The sequence below is a fragment of the Typopeltis vanoorti genome, chromosome 8 (assembly GCF_054136105.1).
Source record: "Typopeltis vanoorti isolate ZY-2024b chromosome 8, IOZ_Tvanoo_1.0, whole genome shotgun sequence".
Taxonomy (NCBI): Eukaryota; Metazoa; Arthropoda; class Arachnida; order Uropygi; family Thelyphonidae; genus Typopeltis; species Typopeltis vanoorti.
Window position 1 is genome coordinate 37,337,230 of NC_143556.1, and position 27,470 is coordinate 37,364,699.

The 27,470-nt window shown below is 34.4% G+C and overlaps 1 protein-coding gene across 4 annotated transcripts in view; it reads left to right on the forward strand.

Annotated features, from left to right (window-relative positions):
* Positions 1 to 27,470, forward strand: part of LOC150103934 (formin-binding protein 1-like) — a 405,525-nt gene that overhangs the window by 56,848 nt on the left and 321,207 nt on the right. For all 4 annotated transcript variants that reach the window (XM_090396622.1, XM_090396623.1, XM_090396625.1 and 1 more), the window contains exon 2: positions 26,314 to 26,429. In XM_090396622.1, the coding sequence (XP_090252748.1) occupies positions 26,314 to 26,429 (116 nt within the window). The remainder of the gene's footprint in view (positions 1 to 26,313; positions 26,430 to 27,470) is intronic.

The following is a 27,470-nucleotide window of genomic DNA, read 5'->3' on the forward strand; positions in this document are numbered from 1 at the left end:
ATTATATAGTGGTATGAGTGATTATTGAAGTTAGAAAACAAGAAATGAATTATCTGAAAAGAAATGTATCATTAAGTTAGGTATTTTATACTTGTGCTCTCATTTATGAGAATGAGAGGGACTAATTTTGCAGGGAGAGGGGAATGACAATTTAAGGTGGCACCTTAGCTTCTTCTGGGGTAATTACAAATAGCTGTTAATTTTTCGAATATCAGCTGGTGTTCTTATGATTTTGATTGTAGTTATCACATTTGATGTTTTACTGCATGCTAGTTTAAAAAAAAAAAATCAGGTATGGGATTTGGAAGGTAGGGGAGAAAAACAGCCTTGGTGGGTGACAGACCGTTACCTAGAAAATCAGAATTTGGCTAACTGACTTCTTGATTTTTAACTGCTAATGCCCTTAAAATTGCAAATTGGCTTGCAACATCATACAAAAATAGGATTCCAGTTCTTCATACTGTTCATTTTAGCAGTGACTGAAATGCAGGATATGATCCTCTGAGAAATTATCATGTTGTGCTTTCATAGGGCTATTCCACTAATTAGTAGTCCAATTTCGTAGAGATTACAAGTTTTTTTTTTGTCATTTTTTTCATCCACACCGGAATACTATGATACATCAATTAGTAGTATACATGACCATTTTCTTGTATTTTGCGAGATTGCTTTCCGATTTTTTTCAATCAAAATTCTAACCTAGTTGATGCACTTAGGTGTTTTGAAAAGTTTTCTTCTCACTGGGTATAAGTTCGGTTTCTTTTTTTTTTTTAATAAATTTTGAAACTGCTCATATTTGTGTGTTCACCCTGTAGAAAGTGAAAATAAGGTTAAAATTTTAAAACTAATGAAAAAATGCTGTATTAACTAGACATCTCCATGAAGTCCAATGGCTCATCACGGGAGGTCCACATAACCATTATTCACACGTTGCCTATCATTCCTTTCCTTAAACTCACGACCACCTCCAGCAAATCATTGTGCTTGTTCCTCACATTCTGGCTAACCACACTGTTACTCGAGTTTTCCTTGAAACTGCTTCTTTCCTCTCCCATTATATAATGAAAAATTTTCCCTACATCTAGGTGCAAACCTATTTGCAGCTTAGGTTTGCATCATATATCCTCTCTTCCGTCTATCAGTTGGTTTTTTGTTATCCTCAAAACTTACATCAGTCCTCATGAAGCATTCTGTAAACCTCACACTGTCTCGATCACCTTCCTTTTGAATCCTTTATACCACTTCATCTCCACCAGTAAATCCAGGTGACCAAATCTGAGTACAGTAGTTTAGGATGTTTCATACCCTTATAAAGAAGGACAACTTCCTTGCCCCTACTTGTCATTTTGTTTTTCACAATTCAAGATTGCTGTTTTGTCCATTTTTATGTCCTCAGTAGTATGGGTGCCACTTCTGACAAGATCAAGATAAGATAAGGAATCGTGACATGATTGGTTGTTGAGATGATGAAGTCATTGTGTGTGACGTCATGAGTTTAGAATTTTTCTGGGGACCATCTGTGTGTGTGTGACGTCACGTTGTTTGTTTTGTTCGTGTATCGAATTATGGGTGAAGATTAGAGATAAGGATTTGTGTCATGATTGGTGGGCACTTTGAACAAGACAAGATATGGAATCATATCGTGAATGTTTGTTATTATCAGATGTAGATAAGTGACGTAATTTGTTAGTTGTAAATAAGTGACGTTATTGTTTTGAATGGAAAAGGGAGATATTAGTGGATAAGGATTCGTGTCGTGATTGGTGGGACACTTCTGACAAGATCAAGATAAGATAAGGAATCGTGACGTGCGTGTGTGTGTGTGTGTTGTTTTCAGATATAGATAACTGACGTAATTTGTAAGTTGTAAATAAGTGACGTTATTGTTTTGAATGGAAAAGGGAGATATATTAGTGTATAAGGATTCGTGTCATGATTGGTGGGACACTTCTGACAAGATCAAGATAAGATAAGAAATCGTGACGCGTGTGTGTGTGTGTTGTTTTCAGATGTAGATAAGTGACGTAATTTGTTAGTTGTAAATAAGTGATGTTATTGTTTGAATGGAAAAGGAAGATATTATTAGTGGATAAGGAGTCATGTCGTGACTGGTGGGATTCTGTGAACAAAATAGGGGTATAGGGTGAATGGGGGAGGCAACGTCAGTGTCTTGGCTGTGTATTGTTATGAGTTGTAGATAAGTAAATGGTTTGCGTATGGCGTTATGGGTGATGGATAGTGATAAGATAGAGTTGGGAATGTTTGGAATTTTGCTGGAGGACCCCTTTCTATCAGGGACATCACGTGGTGTGTTTGGGGAACATATGTCTGTGAAATTACGTGGTGTTTTGGTTTGCCTATGGAATTGTGGGCGATGTTTTTGAGATAAGATACCTTGGAATTTTCCCAGGGTGACACACGTCCGTCATTATAGTCAAGTTTTGTCTTTGGATGTCTATAGATGGCAGTACTAATTTTCCAATACAGTTTGGAGTATTTCTTTCCTGTTAAAGATGGGAATTAGAGTAGAGTCGTGATGGCGGCAGTGATTAGGGTTTCTGAATAATTTAATTATATACTGGTGTCCCTCAAGCACACACTTTTTATTTTTTTATAGCTCATACATATTTTATTCTATATTCATATTCTAAAGACTATGGGAATTCTTTCTAGAAATTCTAATCATAATTTAAATTACTTAGTCTTTCATGGTGTCCCTCAAACACTTTTTTTTTTTTACATAGTTCATATTATATTCTATATTCATATTCTAAAGACTGTTTTTTCCTCCAAAGTTATCAGTATCAGTTGGAGATGATATCACTAAAAGATATCCACAAATGATGAGCTCGCTCATCTCCACTAGCCTGAGCAGACATCTTCTGTAGGTGAGGGGGGGGGAGCATTGCAGGGAAGACCCCTGTCACCCTCATGACTACCCTTTCACTTCCACCACCTAATGCTATTTTTTTTTCCCATCCCAACAATTTCGGACATATGAGTGAGAGAACTAGTCACATGGCCTAACATCAAAAACACTGTTTGAGGATAAAGTACTTAACATGATAAGGACAAATAACATAGAATACCCTTCAAGCTACAGAGATAAGGTTTGCCCAATGATGTCACAAAGTAAGATAATCTCACATCAACATCATATCCAACAGCATGTAGAAACATGTCCGTGAATCATCTGCACGAAAGTTTGATTTGGAAGGAACAGTCAGGGTTAAGAGTCAGGTAAACAGTACTATAAGGAAAAACAAATGACTCGAGTGTCTTTGCAGTTACAGCAATTCGTTCATCCAGTGCAGATATCGTATTGTGTTGTGGTGTTTTGTGTCCAGTAAAGAAAAATAATGGGCAAGCCACAAAAGTCATTGAAATTTTCTTTCTTCAGGAAAATAGCATGAGATGAAATTCTTCACATAGCTCTAAAAGGATGGAAACCGATTATTATTTTAGAAGACACATACATTGTGATGTATTTATCCAAGACCACTTGGGAAAAGTTACATAGGAAGTGGTCTGATATCCTTGGCTACTTGCAAAGAAGAGTTGACTACGAAATGAACCTTGGTGAGTGTTATATTCTGAAATGCCAAGATGGGGAACTAATACTTGATGATACAGGAGCTGATGAAAGTATTTTTTTTTTCTATTAGTTGTGAAGAAGCTGAGAGATTTTCACCAAAAATGTATGACATTGATAATCATTTACTATTTTTGGAAACAATTACCAGCTATTTGTATCATGGGGAAAATTATCGCTGATCATTTAAATTCATCAATGGTAAAATTAGACTTTCAAGATTTTATCCAATTTGATAAAGATTCTTTATTTTGGGTCATTCATGAACATTTTACAAAAACTGTTTGTGTATATTTGGTGACAAAAGAATACACAGAATATTTAGGGAGGCATGGTGTCATTTCCAGACTGACACAGTATCAAATGTATGGAGCTGTGCTTACCATGGTATCTGATTTAAAAACTGCGTGACCAGCTATTTTGATGTAATGTAACCAAGAAACAATGAGTAACGAAAATTTTATTCATTGAACTCTGGAAAATGTTAAGAGTGTAAACTAAATATTGTGAAATATTTTTAGGCAATTACATGTTTCGAATTTTTCTCTGTGAATATACTTGTAAATAGTGTTTCAGCAGAATAAAATATGCATTTGTAAACTTAAACGAACAAAGATGTGTGCTTTTGTTGTGTTTTTCCACAGTGAATTTTTTACTCAGTTATTCTGATTAGAAAAAATTGATATTTAAATCCACAACTTTATACCTTAATGTTTTAATTATTGTAAAAAAAATCACTACTGTGAAATTAATGCCAGGAATGGGGGGAAAAGTGGTGAAAACTAATATCCATGTAATTGATTATTTTAGAAATTGTCTAATGCTACCTATTGACATTGTTTGAGTTATCTGAAAACATTTCGTTCACATAATCGAAAATCTGAACTGTTAGGATTTGTTGGTTTTACAGAGACAGCAGATAATTTAACCCCAAAACATGACTTAAACTGTTAAAGTTTGGTATAGAAAAAATGTTTGTACTCTCCAGATAACACAAATACAAATTTTACCTTTCCCCACACAAAGTATGATAAAAACACACCAACAGTATATCGAACAGCATGTGAAAACATGTCGTTGAGTCATCTGCGCAAAAGGTTCATTTTTGAAGAAATGGTCAGGGTAGGGCATAGTAAGAGTAAACAGTACTCTAAGTAAAAACCATAGAGTCGTGACTTTGGACTTAAGGTAATCGTTCATCCACTGCAGCTGCTGTATTGTGTTGTGGTGTTTTGTGTTCGGTAATGTAAAAATAATGGGGTGAGCCACAAAATTCTTTGAAAGTTTCTTTGTGAAAAGTTCTAGTTGTTTAGAATTTTGTAACAGAAAGTTAATATAAAATATAAGATCAGAGCTAATAATCAGTGAAATAATTCACTGATTATTAAATAACTATTTATTTGTGGTGCCATATGAAGTAATCTAAGAAGAAGAATGAAGGTAAACAAATGTGAAAAATTGACAGTGGGTGAAAAATAAGAATTTTCAGTTATCATTGGTATAATTGATGTTCAATTTCGTTTGAATAAGACTTCAAATTTATTTCCTAAAGAAATTTGTATTTTTGATGGGATTATTTTAAGGTATGCGTTGACAAAATCACCTTGTAGTTGGAATGAATTACCTGAAAGAGTTAAAAACAGAATTCTTGGTTAATTAAATATAACCATCAGCCGAAGTGGGAAATTGGTTCACTATATCTGGACAAACTAAGAAATTGAATGATAGAATCAACATGCAAATATCAAATATTGCTTGCCAATGGAAGAGAAAAATCAAAAACATTAACAAGGTTATTAGAGAGACCTGTTCTTGATTTAAATGAAATTGGATGCTCAAAACATGAAAATATAAGGTGTACTTTTAAATGCTTTTGGAAACATAGTGAACGTTTCTGTGCTTTTAATAATGCTCAAAAATATATGTATCTTTTTCAGAATAATAAAAATGTGACCCTTAATTTTACTGCAGTAACAAATTCCCAATGATCACAAACGAAAAAACTTTCTGATGAGTCACATTGTTGAAAACCACATGATGGCAATTCCGCAACCATGGGAAGAACCTTTGAAAACAGCGCAAAATTAACAATAAGCAGATTAAGGACCAAAAAATAAGATTGCATTTTTCACTTTATTTATTTTCTGTATGTTAGATTCAGTAAATAAATTGTAAATAAAATTTTCACTCAAATAAAATGTGTAAATTAGAATGAACAAATTAGGTGTTGTTGATGTGTTATACAAATTTAAGTAACTTTTTTTTTGTGAAATTTCATGCCACAAACGTACTAGAGACTTTTTTTTTTTTTGAAAATCCACTCAGTGAATTAAAAGTCTTATTTGTTGATGCAAGCCCTCAAATATTTCAAGAAACTGTCAACTCTTGGAAGCAAAAGGAATCCGGTATTAAATTAATAGCCAGAATTTTAGTGGAGAAGATTTCACCTGAAAAATCACAATTTTGTTATTATAGCTGTTGATACCTCCAACAGAGTAAAAAAAAATAGTCGTACTAAAAGTACGACTGTTAGAATTTGGTTATTTTACAGAGAGACATTAGATATTTTAAACCAACACGTCACTAAAACTCTTAAAAAGATTGCTGTAGAAAAAAGATATCGTAGTGTGCAGATAACATCAAGTGAATCAACATGCATATATCAAATAATACTCGTCATTGGAAGAGAGAAAAAAAACATTAACAAACTTAATAGCCAGACACGTTCTTCATTTAAATGATAACAAATGATGAAAACAATATTTGCATGAAATTCAACTTTGAAAAAGCTGATGAATTTCTTGTTTGCTGTGATCATAAATATTTATTTGAGGGTAAACATTTTTTTTCTTTCTTTCTTTCTTTGAGCTAATTTTTATTTGAAATAAGAATAAATAATTATTTATTTGTATTGGAAAGAATATGTAATATAATAATTGTGTTAAAATATATATATTAAATACCCCTACTGTGAAATAAATGTCGGGGCTGAGAGGACAACAGTCAATTGGGACTAATGGAAATGAGTTTTACATATTTGAACTATGTAAAAACCATAGTTCAACTTGTTTTGAAATGTCACATGGAGAAAAATCACGTGAATTACACGTTAGCACCAGTGGCAAATCATACACTATGAATCAGCACAAATGTTAAATCAGAATAAGAAAAAAAATACTGTCTTTTTCACTTTATTTAATTTCTGTATGTTAGATTCAGTAAATACAATTTGTTAATAATATTACAATCAAATAAAACTGTAACATAGAAATTAACAAAGTATATATTACAGAGTTAATATTCATTTGAAATAAATTCCAGTTTCCTAACTACACAAAATGTAAACAAACAAGCCATCTATTTGAAAACAAGTGTATAAAATCCTTAATCAGGAATGAATAAGTTTAGGATATGTGTCATCACAATCATGTGAATGCTAATCACTTAGTTATATGTAAGTGTTTGAGAAACATCCAACCATGGGAAAATGATACCTTTTGAACAATACCTCAACTCATATATTACAGGATGTGATTCATACAAACAGACTAAACTACAGTTCCATAGCGTGATAGTAGTTGAAAACTAAGACCGGAAATAAATGAGATTAATAGAAAGGCAAGCACTGAGTTTACTTTCCTTCCACGATGTCGGTGATCAGAGAAGCTCCAGAAGCATGGGGAAAAAAACGTGGGAAGTTATACCTTTTGAACAATACTGCAAGTCATCTAATACAGGATGTGATTAGTTGTATACAAAATGACTAACTATAGTTCCATAGTCTGAAAAGAGTTTCGAAACTAAGAGCAGAAATTAATGAGTCATCTTCAATAAAACGAACAGAACCAAACAGGTGGAAATCTAAACAGTGTAGTCAACTATATTTTCTGGTTATTTACAGAAATATTGTTCTGTGTGAGCATTTATGTTGTACTGTGGATATAAAATTTAACTATTATCGAATATCTTTGGAATATTCGCATTTTGAAGAGCCGTTCTGGAAAGATTGTAAGTAATTTAAATTATCATTAGAATTTCTGGAAAGAATTCCTGTAGTCTTTAGAATATGAATATAGAATAAAATATGTATGAGTTATGGAAAAAAAAGTGTGTGCTTGAGGGACACCAGCATATAATTAAATTATTCAGAAACCCTAATCACTGCCGCCATCACGACTCTACTCTAATTCCCATCTTTAACAGGAAAGAAATACTCCAAACTGTATTGGAAAATTAGTACTGCCATCTATAGACATCCAAAGACAAAACTTGACTATAATGACAGACGTGTGTCACCCCGGGAAAATTCCAAGGTATCTTATCTCAAAAACATCGCCCACAATTCCATAGGCAAACCAAAACACCACGTAATTTCACAGACATATGTTCCCCAAACACACCACGTGATGTCCCTGACAGAAAGGGGTCCTCCAGCGAAATTCCAAACATTCCCAACTCTTATCTTATCACTATCCATCACCCATAATGCTATATGCAAAACATTTACTTATCTACAACTCATAACAATACACATCCAAGACACTGTCGCTTCCCCCATTCACCCTACCCCAATTTTGTTCATATTATCTCACCAATCACGACACGAATCCTTATCCACTAATAATATCTTCCTTTTCCATTCAAAACAATGCCACTTATTTACAACTAACAAATTACGTCACTTATCTACATCTGCTATTAACAAGCATTCATGACACGATTCCTTAACTTATCTTGATCTTGTTCAAAGTGCCCATCAATCACGACACGAATCCTTATCTCTAATCATCACCCAGAATTCCATACGCGAACAAAACAATCGTGACGACACACATACAGATAGGTTCCCAAAAAAATTCCAAACTCATGATGTCACACACAATGACGTTATCATCTCAACAACCAATCACGTCACGATTCCTTATCTTGATCTTGATTTTGTCAGAAGGGGCACCCATACTACTGTCCTCTGAACTTACTGTCATTCCCAATACTTTGGCGGTTTAGTCCTATAACAGATAACTGGAAACCTTTTCAGTTCAGACTACATAAATATGTATTCCACTTATTTTACTATTGCTCTCATTAATTTAACATAATCAAACAACTGAATGTTACTCATCTTCATTATCAATCATGTACAAATTAGAATCTCAGTGCAAATCCTTGAAACACACCTAACCACCTACCTACTCTTTGATGTCTGTCTGTCTGTTGGTCACCCAGTTATCTGTTACCAGCTTCATTTCTATTTGCTCCAAATTACTTAATAGATTTCCATGCAGTATTGTCATGTGTCTCATGATGAGGTAGCAGGGTTTTTCATCCAAAAAAAAAAACAGACAAACCCGTCATAACATATCCCAGTCAACAGACATGATGTACTGGCCTCATGGCCTGAGTTGCTTCCGCCATAAACATAAATCCAAATCAACCAATTTGTTAGATGTCTTTACTAAGTCCATCTCGATACAAGTTTATATAGTTTGCATTTCATTTCTTGAGAATATTTAGCTTGAGTGAGGTACCGAGTTATAACATTTAGTAAGACAGGAAAAAAGAAAATCGATGATTTTGTTATTTTAGATATTGTTTTAAAATACATAAACACCTGTCAGATTCGTTTGTCCATCTTTCTAAGTTGTTATTGAAATTGGATCATTTGGAATCCTTAGAAAAAAAAAATCGAGCCATCTCACTTTTTACTTCGTTTGGTTACTTTGTACAAAAAAGGAAAACGAGTCGAAATATATCGCACTAGTCCCCCGCCCCTCCTCTCTTGTTGGAATTAAAATTTGATATTTGAGATGGAAACAAGAATATGTCCATGTGGTTTAGTTTTTGTTTTAGTTGAGTCATTTTCATTTGTAAAATTTGGCAAAAGGATTCGAATTGATATTAATATTAGCTGAACTGGGTGGGTAAAATGTAATAAAAATTGGTATTTAGGATCTCTCTCTCTCTTAAAGTTTGTCGAATTGTTTCATTCGAATCATATTAGTCCGATAACTCATTAAAAATCAGACTTAACGTCAACTTAAAGACATTAAATTATTGGACTAGTGCATTTTTGGAAATAAATAATGAAGGTTTTTCTTTACATTTGAAGTTGATTGTATTTGGCTTTCACTTACCGTGTAGTTAAAATATCTGTCACATATAAGAACTAGCGTAGCCAGTAAGGTTCTGGAACCTTACTGGCTACTCTAGTTCTTGTATTTAATTGGCATCAAGATGAAATTAAAGATATATCTTTGCAGTTTGGTCACACTAAGAGACGAAATTATTGCATTTCTGTATCAATTCACTGTTGAAAGTGAATCTAATAACATCATCCTTTTCTAGATATTTCAATAATCCTCACTTCTATAGGCAACAGTTTTCTCTTACACCCATTACAATTATCCACGTACACCGAGCTGTCTTCATTTCTACTGATTACCTTCTGCCAGAAGAATTAAACAAAATAAAAATCACTATTACTGCTGATGGATATAACATGCAGAAAAGTTTCGATAAATATCATCCCTCTGGTTAATCGCGCATGTCTCATCTACAAACTACGATATAGTAGCTGCAATGCCATACTTGGGAGAAAAATTAAAAATTTTATCACGTCGTTTTAAAGAATCTGAAGTTATTTGCTCACATGGAACTCAAATAATAACCGTGGTTTGATTTTTACGGCATATGAAAGACGCTTATTAGATCGTGGTTGTTCCAGTAATCTCTGGAAAGCAGTACAAGAAAACGACAATGAAACCAAGTTTGTTTGTTTTTTAAATAAAAAGATTACGGTATAACCACCACTCTTGTTACTTTATTACAGATTTTTTTTTTTTTTTCTTAAAAAGAAGAGAGGATGTGAAACTGGATAGCTTCTTAAGACGACGATAGTAATAAATGTTTAGAAACCTCTGATGTAATTCGTTTACTAAAGCACAGATTCAAGTCCTACCGACATCGGCTGTCGAAATTATTATTACAGTATATGGCACCTTCATGGATCCCCTAGACTCATCGCGGGAGGCACTGCCACACTACACTTATCTATCACGCAAATATATTTTTGTTTATCAATATAATTGCACGTATTCTCTAGCCAGTTTACCTATGTCGTGTGAAGGGGGGAAAATCCGGATTTCGAGGAGCAAAAGAAAAAATAAATAATAAATGAATAAAACTCCACTACCTCGATATATTGCCCGTTATGACAAAAATCAGACCCTTCGTCTGGAAAAGACCTGGGTCGCTCCTTCTACCATCAGCACCACGGAGATTTTGGCTTGTTGGCTGTTTTATATGATTTTTATGGATGCTATTTAGATATCTGTGGTTTGAACCTGCTAATTAAATTTAAAGAGCTCAGATTTTTCTTCCCAATTAAGTGAGGAAAAATCTGAATGATTACAATTAATGTAATCATTGACCTCGAGAGGGGAGCGGAATCGGCATGTCAGCATTGTCTTTTGCATTATTGAATAGGCTACTGTTTTATAGCTAGTCAATGACGTGTGTATTTACAAATCGCTTATGTGTATTTGTAAAGTTTTGTAAGCTCAGTTGTGCTGGGAGAAAACGGCTATCTGAGACAGTTTACTCCTAGTGCAACTGCGAGTACAAAACTTTACAAATAGACTTAATATACGCACTCACGCAAAAATACACAAAAGTAAAAAGGAATACATTTGCACTTATTGTCAGCAAATTTTGTTATATTATCAGGTCGCTGTTCTGTTTGAAGTAATGCAGATGTGTTTTTATATATTGAAGCTGTTTTTCAAAAGTAACCTTGTTTCATTGAAAATAAACAAGCTAATACTCAAATTTTATAAATTTTATATTTAGCCAGTTTGACAGTTGTGCAAAAATAATTAACGACAAATTACTAGTCACAGTCTAGGAATGCACTCGTTTGTCTTCTTTTCAGTGTCAAATTCCACTCTTCTTACTCCCTGTATACGTTCCCTTCTCGTAATTGTAGTCGGATTTCTCTTCGAAACAACTGGACATTACGATGTCGTAATAAACTCTTTAGTAGGAGAGAGAGGAGGTTGGTGTTTACTTAACACATTAAATAGAAGGTCACATTGCAGATTAAATAGCGCAAGTGGGACAATCACACTTTTACCATATGTAAATTACATAAAGAAGCTATTCATGTCGGTTTTGCTGTCGCATTCAGCTTCTATTAAATGTTATGTTACGTAAATCTTTATTAATCTGTGGAAATGATTTCATCTTTACATTATGATTTTAGGAATATAAGCACGTTTATTAATTATTAGAAACTTCTTAAAATATGAATTATGTTTTATACGATTCTTGAACAATCATAATCGCATTATTTCTTGTTTAGTCGCACTGTTTACTGCCAGCACAATTGCACTATAGACAATTTTTGTTTTGCCAAATATTGCCATTAGGAAATGAATGGATACTTTTCATACTAAATTTCATTAAATTCCATCCAGTGATAAAGGAAATGTTATAATTTCGAACCTTGCCAATAAAAACAGTCAAATTACTGAAAGTTTCTGCAGTATATGTTTGAACACGTGAAACTAATTGATGTTTATTGCCTCTATAGCTCGACCTATAAAGGCATTGCTCTCTGGTCGGAAAGATTGGGTTTAATTTCTGATTCCTTATAACACTTAACACTCACAAGATTTTTTTTTTTTTTTTTTTTTTTTTTTTTTTTTTTTTTTTTTTTTTTAAGTCCATTTCGTGCGGAGGCGGTGCGTTTTTCAGAAACTCGGGTGTCTCACCACACAAGATAGACATATCCGCCAGAGAATATCCGTACGCGACACATAGCAGAATAAGACGGGATTAAACACTCCATTTTAACATTAATCAGGTTTTTATAAAGCCACTTTATTTGGCCCTGGCAGTCCATTGAACCTAACGCTTAAAGGAAAGATATGTCGTTCAAGTTGAATATCGTTGTTGAGTATCGATATTTTCGTCGCTTTTGCAAGAATTCGTATTATTGTTATTTGACACCTCCAGGGACTCCAAAGATTTATCGAGGGAGAGTGTGCCAAAAGCATCGAACGATCGACTCCTTCCAACTACTAACCGCGATCAAACTTGCTTAACTTTTTACGTGAGCCATTAGTAGCAGAGGCTATACCAATCGACCAACCTTTGCTGGTTCTATGTGACAAATTTTCTGTATCACAGAGGACAATCCAATAGTGGTACTTTTCTTGTTTAAGAAAACTATGAGTGTCAAAAAGTTAACGAATAATACTGAAAATACACTAGGTGAAAATATCTGTTATAGAAACAGCATCTACATATCTTGCTGTCAGTTATCTGACAGTATCATCAGAATAAATCAGCTTAACAAAACTCCGAAAGTTAGGGCACAGTTTTTCATATTCAATGCATTTCAGGTGTATTTCACAATACACCTGAAATATCTGTAAACAGTTATATAAATTCGTTTTATCCCACCTTCCCCTGAGACCAACTGAATGGATTTTTATTGAAATGTATTTGTAATCCTTAACAATATGTTGAGTGATTTCAAGTTTTTGTTTCAGTAGTGTCGATTTGTATTGCAATGAACCACCAGATGGAATTAGTTGTAATGTGAGAGGGATATGAGATTTACATAATATTATGTTCATGTTATTCAATTTTTGTTTCAGTTGGCTTATTTTTCTTTTCAGTCTGGATGGAACTTAATTAATTTTGGAATCAAAAAAATAATGAAATCAGAATTGAAAACTAAGAGTTTTCAATTTTGATTTCATTTGGAATATTTTTGTAACAAAAATATATGCTTAGAGAACGTAAGTGAAATAAGTATCAATGTTTAACCAACAAGTGTATAAAATGTCGATCATTTCTACAAAAGCTGATACAAGTACCACAGGTGAGTAGAATAGATTGCTAAGAGTCAGTTGTTGAGTGCTTCGTCTGTCAGTGAGTATAAGGAGAGGTTTGATAGATATTGTGTGGAGAGTGGTTCTCCTGCAAAGAGGCTTTGGACTTCATGAAGATGCCTGTATAACAATTTTAAAAAAATGGAAATATTGACAACACAGAATGCTACAAACTGTGCTGCATATAAGCAGTTTATCAGTTAGTAAATGATTAGTTGTATGGATACTTTGCAGTGCAGTAATTCTTTTTTAGACATTCTTTGATTCAAGATCAGTTGAATGAAAGATGGAGTAAAACTATTTTACTCACATTTATTGTTGAGTTGCTGATTCAATTGAGAAAAATGATTCAATATGACCAAAAAAAAAAAAAAAAAAAAGGAATTGAAAATTGGTGCTATGGAATTCAATGAAATCTGATGTGATATTTCTGTGGTTTAGCAAATATTCATTTGACTTCTGGTCTGGAGACCACATATTTGTTAATTACAATTAGACTTTATTAAACTAACATAAATGCCCAGACAAGATTTGTAATTTGTTGGACTTGTAATCAGGGGGTACAAAGCTTGTGTGTGTGTGTGTGTGTGTGTGTGTGTGTGTGTGTGTGTGTGTGTGTGTGTGTGTGTGTGTGTGTGTGTGTGTGTGTGTGTGTGTGTTTACACAGGCTAAAATTTATTAGGAACACTTCCCCATTTAGGAAATAGGCTGTTCCTGAAGATGTTGAGTGACGTGACTGCAGTTTGTTATATAAATCAGGCAGACAGGCATCTGATGATTCTGTTTTTTTCTGTTTGATACATCAAACAAAAAAAAACATGGTTAAGTGACTTTGAGCATGGTATGATTGTTGATACCAGTATATAAATGTCTTTTCTTCACTTTTCATTCACAAGATTGTTCAAATTGTACTAGGAGTGGTGTAATAACTAGATGTCAAACCAATGACAATCCTGTGGACAAAACAGCTCATTGAAGCACGAGGTCAGAGAAGAATGATAAGGATAACATGGCAGGAAGGCTGCAGCCAGCCAAATCACAGCTCAGCACAACAGAAAGTGGAGGAATGATGGTTGAAAGTTCAGTGGAGCAATGACCATAGAAGCACCTGTAGAATGGACACAAAGCTAAAACACTGCATCTGTGAGATAGAGAGATTGAAGGAAATCTGTAAGAGAGGAATTATCAGAGAGCTGAATTTCTTTCCTCTAGATGACATCAAGAATTTGCAAGAAAGTGCCTCCGTAGCGCAATTGGAAGAATGACGGTACATTGCTCCCTTCGATTAGAAAAGACTAAGTTTGATTCTCATCCTGACGGAAGGAATCTTTATGTTGACTTTTTCAATTGAAGGTGATTTAGCTGATCTCATATGGAGGTAGCAGGATTTTTTTCTCCCGAAAACTCAGGTTTTTCATCCTGCATACAGACAAATTGGCCCTTCAGAACACATGCAATTTACAGAAAAAAAAAAATACTAGCGGTGGTGGGCAGTAGATGGTGTTGATATAGGTGATTGGTAGGAGAGGTTCTGTGTAGTAGTGGAGACAGAGAGTTGTACAGTTGGTGTCCTCCTCCCATGATGAGTCTTTGGACTCCTTGGAGGTGTCATGAATAATAATAATAATTTTTAGAGAAGGTTTAGGTGCTACACCAGAAATCTGTGAGGAAGCTGTTGTTGAGATCTGGTTGTGCTAGAAGAGACTGGAGGTGAATGTTAGTTCAGTCAGAGAGAGATTTGATCTGATCTAGTGATTTTTGTATTACTGAGGGTAAGGAAATGTGGGCTGAGTTTTCTTTTGTGAGAAAAGAGACAAGACTGTGTTTTGATAGTATTGAATGTGACCAGATTGTCCTTGTCCCCATTGAAGGTAGGATATAGATCGATATTGAAGGCACTAATTGTAGATTCTCTTCATGCTTGGGATATCTATACACTGCACGGTTGTGAAATGAGTAGACTGAATGGAGAGTACTATCATCTGCAAAGCTGCAGCTGGATTAGTTGTGAATGAGAGCAGGTCGTTTATGTACATGAGAAAGAGGATAGGTGATAGGACAGAACCCTGAGGTACTCTTGCATTGGTGATGAGGCTTAAAGAGAGGAAGCCATCAACCATGACATGCAGTGAAACAACCAGAAAGCTAGCATCCCAATTATATAGGAAGGTAGGTAGACAAAAGGATGGCAGTTTGTTAAGCTAACAAAAGCCTCGGAAATGTCAAGAGCAACAGCACAAGGTTTACTGAACCTTTCCATTGCTCATGTCCAGTAGTGGTTAATGTAAACTAAGAGGTCAGCAGTGGAGCTTGAATGACAGAATACATACTGGTGGATGCTGATTAATTGATTGGCCTCTAGGTAGTGGAGAAATTGGTTTTGATGACTTTCTCCATTATTCTGGAGAGAAATGAGGTAATTGCAATTGGTTGGTAGTTTGATGATAGCCTTCTATTCCCCTTTTTTTGGAATAAGCAGGATATGAGATTGCTTCCACGAGTTGGGATAAGTACTTGCTGTGTATAATAGATTTGTAGAGACAATACAGGATGGGTGTTAGCTCTGGACCACATTGTTTAAGAACAAATGGAGAGATGCTATAAGAACCTAGAGGCTTTTTTGTGTCTAAGTTATTTAGTAATTTTGTAATGCCTTTTTTTTGTCAAAAAACTACAGGAAGTATATACGGTACTTGAATTTTGATATGGTATGTTGCAAGTTCCCATAGTCACCAGTATAGAAGTTTGAAGAAAAAGAGTTGTTATACTCTTTGCTAGGAGGTTCGCTTTATCTTTGGATGAAGTAATATCTCATCAAGGTGAGAGAGAGAGAGGTGTAAGGGAGCAGAAGTTGTGTCCAGTGGCCTTAGCAAGGGACCAGAAGACATGGTGGCTTCCGTTTGGACAGGAGGCAGTTTTTTGCTGTTGACATTTATGCATGAAACAGGATTTTGATCTGCTGATGACTTCTTTTTATTTATTGCATGTTTTGTTTAAGCAGAGTATGAAGCAGGAGTTCTTGATGCAAACCACATGTGGTAATCTGAATTTTTTTTCTTCATTTGCTCTGATACACTTTATGTATCAGAGCAACAAGGACTTGGAAAGCAGATGAGGATTCTAAGTTTTGCTTCATGCTTATGAGGTTGATTTCTGTAGCTTGTTCAGAGCAGGTATTAGGATCGGATGAGCTGAAGCAATAATCTGATCATGGAAAGGCGTAGTAGTTCTGGAGGTCATCTCATCTCATTTGGCACCTGGGTTGATAGAGAATCTATGTTTTCAACTAACAACATAGGTTTACTAAGGGAAGGTCATGCTTAAGTAACTTTGTTCATGTTTTGTAATAATGTTATGGTTGAGTGAGACAAGGAGAATAGATCCACCGTGACACGTTTGGACTTTGCTAAGGCTTTTGACAGATATAATATAGAATTCTGTTGCATAAGTTGGAGAAAATGGGATTGGATTATGGTAACTATAGACTATCAGTTTGGATTAGAGGATAGCCGACTGACAGATATCAAATAGCAGTGTATGGAGGATGTGAGTCTGTAAGATTTAAGTTGACCAATGGTATATCCCTACGATCATTCCTTGTTCCATTGTTATTCGTTCTTTATATTAATAACATTGAGATTGCGGGGTCATATAGCAAAGATTGCGAATATAACTCAGAGGACACTTGCAATGCCGAAATGAACATTGGCATGTAAGGACAAGGATGACATTTTGTCCCTTTACAAGGCCTTGATACTACTTGACTAAGGTAGTCCACACCTAGGAATTACCTTGGAACAAGTAAGAAGCAAAATACACTGAAGGTTCCAAAAGATAGCCATTTTGGTATGGTCTCAGCAGAGAGAATACATTCTTCTTAAAATTATTATTATTGTTGTTAATATTATCTGAGACCTCCAGGGAGTCAAGGACTCATCGAGAGAGGCTATAAATCACCCAAACCAGCTATCATACCTTCCCTTAAATTCATTCACACTAGATGCCACCCCTAAGGGAAAATTATTCCAGTCACTCACTACTTTCTGGGAGAAAAACCTAGCTCTTATCCCTTTCTTGATGAACAAACTTAACTTCCATGGATGCCCCCGTATTCTCCCCACCTTACATATAACGAAAAATTTCATCAGTTGATACCCTATAACACCCATTCAAAAGTTTATAGATCTCTATCATATTATCCCTCTTTCTCCTGTTAACCAGCATCTGCAATCAAAGATACTCACAATCTGTCCTCATAATCTAAATCCTATAATCCAGATATAATCTTTGTAACTCTTCTTTGCACCCTTTCCACAGCTTCTTTATCCCCAAATCTGCAAACAAATATTCAACGTGTGGTCTTATCAAACACTTATAAAGAGGCAAAATGACTTCCTTATCCTTACATGTCAAGGTTCGCTTCAACATCGCAATTATCCTCTGAGTTGTATTTGCAACTTTTGCTATGTGACCTTTGAACTTTAAATTCCTATCCACCAATATGCCAAGATCCCTTGCCTCTTCAGTTTCTTATAGCATAACCCTGCTAATATAATATGCCACTGGAACTGTAATCACCCCAAAGTGCATAACTTTACACTTACTAACATTAAACTGACAGCCATTTTCGTTTGTCCAAATTTCTAGTCTATTCAAATCATTTTGTAATCGCTGAATATCAATAGCATCCCTGATTGCATTACCTTTGCATCATTGGAAAACAGTTACACTTCTGATGTTAGACCCTGCCTGATGTCATTAATGTACAGATTGAACAGTAATGGTCCAAGGACAAAATCTTGAGGTACACCACTGGTCACCTTAAATCTGGCAGATTCACACCCACTGTATACCACTTTTTGATATTTGTCGTTGTCAATCATCTCCTGATCCAAGTCAAGAGTTTATATTCCAATCCCATATTTTCCAGTTTATGCAACAGCCTTTCATGTGGTATGCTATCAAATGCCTTAGAAAATTCAACATATCATAGTGTATCCATTCCCTTTATCCAACTTTGCTCTAACATTGTTATAAAATGAGCAAATTGCTAAAACATGCATGCTGTTCCTTGCAGAGTATAGCATGCCTTTCTACTCATTTCGGTATGCGAATTCTTACCAACTTCTCTAAAATCTTCGCTACCACACCAGAGATACTGATAGGTCAATAGTTATACACATCAGTTTTTGCACTACTCTTGTGCAATGGAACTATCATACATTCCTGTGGTATCATTCCCAAGCTGAGTCTCAAGTTATACAAACATGTGAAAGGTATTGCCAATTCAGCTGAACATTCCTTTAGCAAATGGGCTGATATGCCATCTGTCACTATAGACAAATTCTTATCCAGGTTATGCAACAGCTCGTCAACCTGATTTTCATGAACCTCTAACTGTTCATCCAATGTAGCAGTAGCACTGTGCACCATGTTACATACACCTGGTTGATATATCTTAGCAAAGTGAGCACTCTTTAACTGAACAATCTCATTAGCTTCCGACACTTGAGTACCATCTGCATTCAATAAAATTCTTGCACATTCATTCTTTCTTTTGCTTGTGGCATAATGCTAAACTTCTTTTGGATTGTTTTTAGCTTGCATGGCCAATTTCTTTTCACACTCTGATTTAGTTTTCCTCACAATACTCGTTACTTTTCTGGCCTAAGCTTTATGTATTTCATAACTCCTCTCACTCTTATTCTCATGATATTCTTTCCACATCATTTTCTTCTTGTGGATCTCTTGCTTAAATAAGGTTGCACATCTGTTTCACTACCAACCTATTTATTCTTCAAACACTAGGGATACATTGAGATGCTGCTTCATTTACGCACTTTTTTCAAAGATTTCCATGCATTTCTGACATTTTTCCCATTCAGTAACTGATAATATGGGATCAAAGATAATTTTCTCTTAAATTGATCATAATTTCCAGTTTTATAGTTCAGCATGTAACCTGTTTTAATTGGAGCATCAGTACAATTAGATACTTCCGAAGAAAGTACAGAATGAACACTGTCACCAGTTGGTGGTAAAATAGCTATATTCTTGACAGAGATCCCTTCTGACACTGTTGTAAACGGGGGGGGGGTCTCTAGTTTTATTATTTTTTCATATATATTTAGATTTCTCTTTATGGATCTCTACACTATATATGATTCTTATTACAGTATATATCTTTTATATATCTCTCTTTTTTCTTATACATTAATTCGCTTTCCTTATCTCTCTTTAATCTCATATATATTTATATGTTTAATGCAACTTTTGTTATGTACTTCTAGCTATTTTACCTTATCACTCTTTGATATATCATTAATATCTCCTTACACTAAACTGCCTTCTGCGCTTACCTTCTTATTCTTTGAACACCAGAAAATTTATTTGATTAAAAGCTGCGCCACTGATGTTCGTTTTCTATTGACAAGGAGTGTAAAATGCGTCCGGTAGTTTTCCATTTAACCTCAGAATATCCTTAATTTAATTAGTATCTGCAGTCGTGGTCTACTATCTATCCCAGGAGAAAGGATAGTAAACTATCCTTTCTCCTGGGTTCCCGCTAATAGACTTTAATATTTTTTCGGAACAGTGCATCAAATAATTAAGAATCAGGCGACACCTATTTAATATTTAAACAACAAAATTTAATTCACATAAGACAAATTAACATTGCATTTACAGTAAATAAAAAAAAAACATCTCAATTCAAATCTGTAAACTCTTATTCATCAAACACATAGACAATATCTTTTACACACAATTGCTCCTTCGTTTCTATGCCGGGAATATTCTATAGGTAAGTTTCACCAATTCAGTAAACAGTTACACTATGACTTATCTCAATTACAAATTCCTGACAATTAATTACTTTATAATCTTCAACTGTTAAATATGCCTATTTAGATCAGCCTCTACTTTACAGTCCACTAATAAAAGTGCTCTTAAAAGCTCAAGAAAATTTAACAAACAGGTCAACTCACTTTATAGCTGCTACCTGCTGTGCACTTGGTTTCGAGCTGGACTTCAGTTCCCTTTTCTTCCATGTCAGGTTTTTCTCTCCCTCTTTACACTGGCGATAGATTTACTGACGCTTCTGGGATGCTGTACTCGCCGCACTTCGGACGAAGATTATCGGCTTGTGGAATGCTTGCATGCGTGTTGGACTAATGGAGCAATTTCTTCCCTCTGGTTAACAGCTCCCGGCAAAGAATCGCCAATTCATCATCAAATATCTGCTTTCCCTGGCGGATCGGCTCCTCGTCATCTTTCTTTTAGATCACTGGCATGATTTCTCTGAAATCGCGTCCTCGATGGCTTACATCTGATGGACAACCATTGGCAACTTCTCGATCACGACCTCTGGACAACCGATGAGGAACTCCTGGAACTGATGTTGCGATCTTTTCGCCGACGCCTTTTATTCGGTCACTTGCGAATCCTTGCATGGAGATATGTGACCCCCGAACATTTCGGCGAAATCCCTTGATCCTTTTCTCAGACTGACCCTTCCTTTTGTTTTTCTCCAACACTCCCTAAATCCTCTTCGTTCTGGCAGCAGACATTCGTTTGAAGCTTTTGTCGGTCCACCTAGCACTGACCTTGAGCTCCATGTAGAACACACACAAAATTTGATGTCTTTACAAAGAGCTAAAAATATACTGTTTACTAGTGGCAAGGTATTGCCTTAATACTACACCTTTTAGAATATTCCCTTATTTGGCAGAGAGCATATACAATTCCCATTGGGATTATTTACATTTAAACAAACATCTATGTACAAGTTACAACTCTTACTGGGCTTGACCTTGGTAAAATTTATGTAAAAATATTTAGACTTTTTGGAGCTACATAAATATTTTTACACTATGAGCAAATCCAACACTCTTTGACCTCAAGTTCCTTCTTTCACATGCTGCTTGAGCAAATTGACTCGGAACAAATCAATAAATTCCTCTTTTTTCTTATCATGAGATTTCTCTTCCACCCAATCAATGTTTGGAAAATTAAAGTCACCTATGACGATAATTCGTTTGGTACCCATAAGGCTAAATAGGCGATGCATTTCTTCGTTACCTGCAACTGAGCTGCCAGGTTTGTAACAACACCCCTCCATATATTTCATTCTGTTAACCTCCGCTTCACACCAGATAGACTGAAACTCACCACTACATGGAATATACATGGGACATTGTTTTCTTGTGTTTCTACCTTAACCGGACTTAAGTTATCTGATATTATTAGTAGCATTCCTCCTCCTCTCCTATGTCTTCTGTCATTCCTAAAAATAGTATACCCATTACACTCAATCCCATTTAACATATCTGATTCTGATAGCCAGGTTTCACTAATGTCAACAGTATTACGCCACATCGTATTCAATAAAGCAACGAACTCGACCCCTTTATTTTCAATGTTCCTGGCATTTGTGTTTAGACATAATAAATTACCACCTGGCCTATTCTTATAATTAGATATGAAGTCTATTTGGTTTTGTTCTAGAATTTTCTCTTTTCCCTCCCCAGACAAAAGGTCTGAACCCAAATCATGTTTTTTCACCCCTTCGCCACATACATAATAACCATGTTTGAAGACATTCATATTTTTATCACATTTGCATACCATAGCTGAACTTTTACACACAATTTTCCCATTCCTCCCTTGATGATCTAGTTTCCCTAACTCTCTGCATTACATCTCATACCAAGAAGTAATTTTTCCAGGCTTCTGATGCCAAATGAATTCGAGTGTGGGCCATCCTTCTTATACAAATCTTTTCTGCCATCAAACACACCCCACACATCTAACAACTTGCATCCATATCTTTTACACAGTCTGCACATGAAATCATTTGCTATCATTGCTCTCCTTAACTCAATACTGTCATATCTAGGTAGTAATCCCTACAATTTTTACTCTCTCTTACATTTCTTTCTTGCATCTTCCAACTGACCTTTCATATCTTCTCTCATACTATATTTGTCACTACTTAAATTATTAGTACCTTCCAGAACTACCATCTGTTTTACTTATCTTTTTTGGTTTTAGATTATGTTTGTCATATTTTTAATTTCACTCCTGGGAAACTAGAAGTGGTGACTCCCTCGGCAAGTGCAAATTTGAAAATTGAATCACTGTAACACATCATCTATTTTTTTCTCAGATTTTAACTGACTTCTGTTGTTGTTATTAATATTTTGATTACCAAGTTCAGTACTTTCCTGCCTGTTCTTGTTCTGATCCTTTTTCTTATCCTGTCTAAGTTTAGTCAAATGTTTTTCCACCTTTTCCAATTCTCTGGTCGATTTTCTAAAATTTCTTTTAATCAAGATATTTCTAATGTCAACTTATCCTCAGATAAATTATCATCATCACTACGCGTGGATAGGCTTATGTGTTCATCAGACATGTTGTAATAGGTTTTACGGTATAATAAGAACACAGAAGGTTAAGAAATTAACTATTTATTAACTTAAAGCTAATATTTCGCTGGTATTATATTATGCTGGATATAATACCAGCAAAATATTAGCTTTAAGTTAATAAATAGTGATTTTCTTAACCTTCTGTGTTCTTATCATACCGTGAAACCTATTACAACATATCATCATCGCTGCAGCAGTACTTTTGTTCATCAGGACAGACGCTCTTTTCAGTAGCAACAACTTGAGCTTTAGACACTGCCTTGTTCTTATTCTAAGTTTAGTCAAACGTTTTTCCACCTTTTCGAATTCCCTGGTCACTTTTCTAATAATTTCTTTTAATCAAGATATTTCTAATGTCAACTTATCCTCAGATAAATTATCATCATCACTGCAGCAGTACTTTTGTTCATCAGGACAAATGCTCTTCTCAGTAGCAACAACTTCAGCTTTAGACACTGCCTTGTTATGACAAGTTTTCGTTGCCATTTTTAAGAGTAGTAAAAACTAATAATACTAATGCAATTATGTTATAAAATGCTGTAGCAGAATAATTTCACTAAAAACAACAATAATATACTAAAATACACAATTAAATCTAAGAAAACCCTTAATAAATCAACAAAAATCACAAATCTTTCAGGAGTTCCTCTAACAGCACGTCTTTTCCTTTTCACCTGATAGTCTCAACACTTTTCAAAATGGAGGACTTCATCCTGTATATATCACAAGCATGACAAGATTTCCTTGAGTGCTGCAAATCGGGTTCATTTGATATTTGTTATCTATAAATGCTCAATATTACATCCACCAGTTACTTTGCAAATGTCCAGGTGATGATTGCATTTGTAATTTTCTCTGAAGAGGTGACACAGGAACTGTAGCATTAGTGGTTATTCTTGGTCTTTCAAGAATCCTCACAAGAAAAAGTTGCATAGACTGGAAATTTAGACAGCTAAGGAGAAGTCCTCATCCTGGTAGGTTTGCATTCACATATGTCTATACAGATCCTTTGTATAGCTTCTTACTGGTAACACGAACATATTGAAATAATGGTAGATTCCATTTCGTGAACATCTCTGAAGTCATCCCATTTCCAGTGGGGTTTAGCACCACCACCTCATTTTCACAAAGAAGAGGTGACGTGTGCTTTTGTCTTTGGCTCAGTACAAAACACAATTTTCATTGGGTGAAAAATGGAAACATTGGATATAGACATAAAATTATCAAACAGAACAAAGCACTTTCATAAAATTGTTTAAGAGAGACAGAATTTTTAGCCAAGGTTTTTGTTGCTGTAATAATAATAATTTAATTAAAAGTATAGGAGTTTTTTTTTTTTTTAATGTGAATATTTACCCACAAAAAGTTTTAAACTTTTTGTATGTAAGTACTGAGCACAGGTCCATGGTAAAGGGTTACTTAAACTGAGGAGCTCTAGAGACTAGATATGAAACTTTTTCATACCAGTTTAAGCCTTCAATTATTAGGGTGGTATTCACACTGGGCATTGAAAGGTCTTTTACCTCAAGACATTCACAAGCATCAATGTCTGCAGTGGGATTTGAATCCATGACTAACATTCAGCCTATGGTTTGAGAGTGGGTATGCTATGTTATGCTCAGTTGTTGAATCATCACAATTTTCTTTCAATAATCTTTCTAGTAAGAACTGACTTATGTAAGAATTTAGTGTTCTAGATCTTGTGTGCGTGTCTGGAAGAAACTGCATGATGGGCAAGATCCTGTTTGTTAGGTGCCTGGTATCGTATGTAATTGTGATGCTCTAAAATCCCTGCAGACAATGATATGAAAGTTCATAAGAACAAGGAATTCAAAAGAATCCTGGGCAGAACAGTGGATCATACTGGTGTTGAAGAAGGTTGTTAATTTGTAGATTATATGGGATGGATTCTTCTAGATTTAAAGAATGAAGAAGAAGCTGGGATAATTTTTCTGATAAGCCTTTGATGTATGGATTAGAGATCGTGTGAATGTCTTTTTGGAGAGACTGAGGAAAATGTTGCAGTTCTTCTTCTTAGTTTTTATATAAGCTAGGAGTTATAGACATTAAAGAGTAATGTAGATTTATTGTGTTTGAAGCTCTCATTGTAAATTCTTTATGTGGGGGTGAAAGGTGTGAACTTAGTGAATCTAGAGTTTTGATGGTGTCCAGCTTTTGAAAAGGATGATGGTGCAGTGTAGCTTGATGCATTTTTTTAGTGATAGTTTACTTTCTGTAAACCAAAAACTGCAGGCTCCAATTTTTAAGATCTGCAGTCTTAGAATGAGCAAATCTAGGAAACAGAATATATTATTAGTCTCTTTTCATAGACCTTGTGTTCCATAGCAAATAGTTATAAACTGCAAAAATATCATTTGCAAAGCAGAGCCAAAATATGATTTATTTTATTATATTTTTTTTAATGCAAATCCCACAAAAGATTGTAAACCTATTGTACATTTAATGTTTAATAAGTTTTCAACCAGATTCACAAATAAAAGCTAACAGCAAGATGGAGAAAGTATACTAAAAAATAATGGTTCTTTAAATTGTATCATGTCAGATTTTGAGATATAGGATTCCTTTTGCAGTCCCTTCTTGTCAGTATATTTTTCTGTATCAGGAAAATATCCTGCACTAATAACAAAATTAAATAGCTGGTAACATTAGGAGGAAACTTTTTGGTTTAAAATTGTAGACATGTTTTAATGAAATATTACTAAATAATGAGATATCATGGAAAGTTGACATGATTTCAGTATTTATTAGACAAAAGCATTTTACATTATTTTGAAGATTCTTAAGAATATTGCCACAGATAAATTCCTGCTTGCAACATTTCAGAGATTGAATTATTGGCAGTTTGGAGATTAGGTACAAATAAATTAGAATTACAAAAGTTATTAAAAATTATAAGTAAAAATGAAGGCTGACACATGATGACAACAACTGGTTTTATAAATCTTTCTGAGTGCAATGGAAAGATTTTTTTTTTTTTTGTTTGAGTGAAATGTGCTGGAAAATCATAAGGATTCCACTAAACACCAACTTTTTAGATTAATCTAAATAAGATTTTAGATAGCATCAATTTGTGAGATAAAAAATTGTTCTCACTTCCCATGGGTGACCACCCTGGATTTTTGCACACTAAAGATAGCAGAAAATCTGTTTTGCCTGCTTTACTTGTGTCCCTGTTTATTGAGTTTGAAATTCTTTTCAAAGCTAGTGCTGTGTACTTCATACACCAACTAGAGTAGTTCCAATATATTAGTTAATTGGAATAAATCATTATTTACTTTATTATTTTCATGCTTTTTTTTTTTTTTGTTATATAGCCCAATTAGAATACAGTTTCATTAGTAGTAGTAACTATTTTTTTTATTTTTCAATATAGGATCAATATGATAATTTAGGTTCCCACACGCAAAGAGGTATAGAGTTCCTAGAAAAATATGGACAGTTCATCAAAGATCGATGTTCTGTTGAATTTGAATATGCCACAAAATTAAGGTAATGTTCCATTAGAAAAACAACTATATTTTTATTAAAACTACATTTTAACTTTTGGTGTATATCATAACAAATGTATATATATCTTTCTGAGAAATTATTTATTAAGTTTATTTTATTTAAAGAGCAAGAAAGGTATGAAATTAACAGGCCAGAAATGATCATTTATGTGACTGCTCAGAGATTGAACAGAATCAGTAGGATATAAACAGGATTTTTAACATAAATCCTTAAAATAAGATGTCTAATGGGGTAGGAGTTGTATTTGTTCAAAATAAACTTTGAGAACCACACATTAGTAAAAAAAAAACAAGGGTATAACAAATTATTGCAACTGGTAGAAACATGAAAACACTGTAATTGCTTCATATCAAATATCTTTGTTTTGCAATAAAAAAAAAAATGATGGTGTCGGCTATGTTGGGAGAAAAAACATCAATATGACTCCATTATCAAACAACACAGTGAATTGAAAAAATAGCACAAAACATGAAAGAACAATTACTTATCAGAGCATTTAATAGTCTATATTATTCTCTACAATTGGACAAAAGTGTAGATGTTTCAAACTGTGCAAATCTTTTAGCATTTGTCCACTATGAATATGTTGATAAAATTCAAGATTTTTTTATTTTATTTTATTTTATTTTGTGCACAGTTGGAAATGCATACAACTGCTTTCTTCTGATTAAACCTATCCAGATTTCCTTTACTGTAGAATACCCTTCACTTGGCCATTCTTTGTCTCCTGTCCTTTGGTGCTAAATGTAAATAATTGTAATGGGAATAAAGCCTATGTTCCCCATTCCATCCAGAATTCCTGACAATTGCAAGTAATCTTAAAGTTGTCAGGAATTCTGGATGGAATGGAGAAACATAGGCTTTATTCCCATTACAATTATTTAGCATATCACAAGTGGTGTGAGACAGAATGCAGCTTTATTCTCAGGCTGCACCACAACCTGCATTAAATGTAAAAAACAAACTCAACCAATCTGAATCTGATTTTGAAAAGCTCAAATGTAGAAACCCACCTCCTGT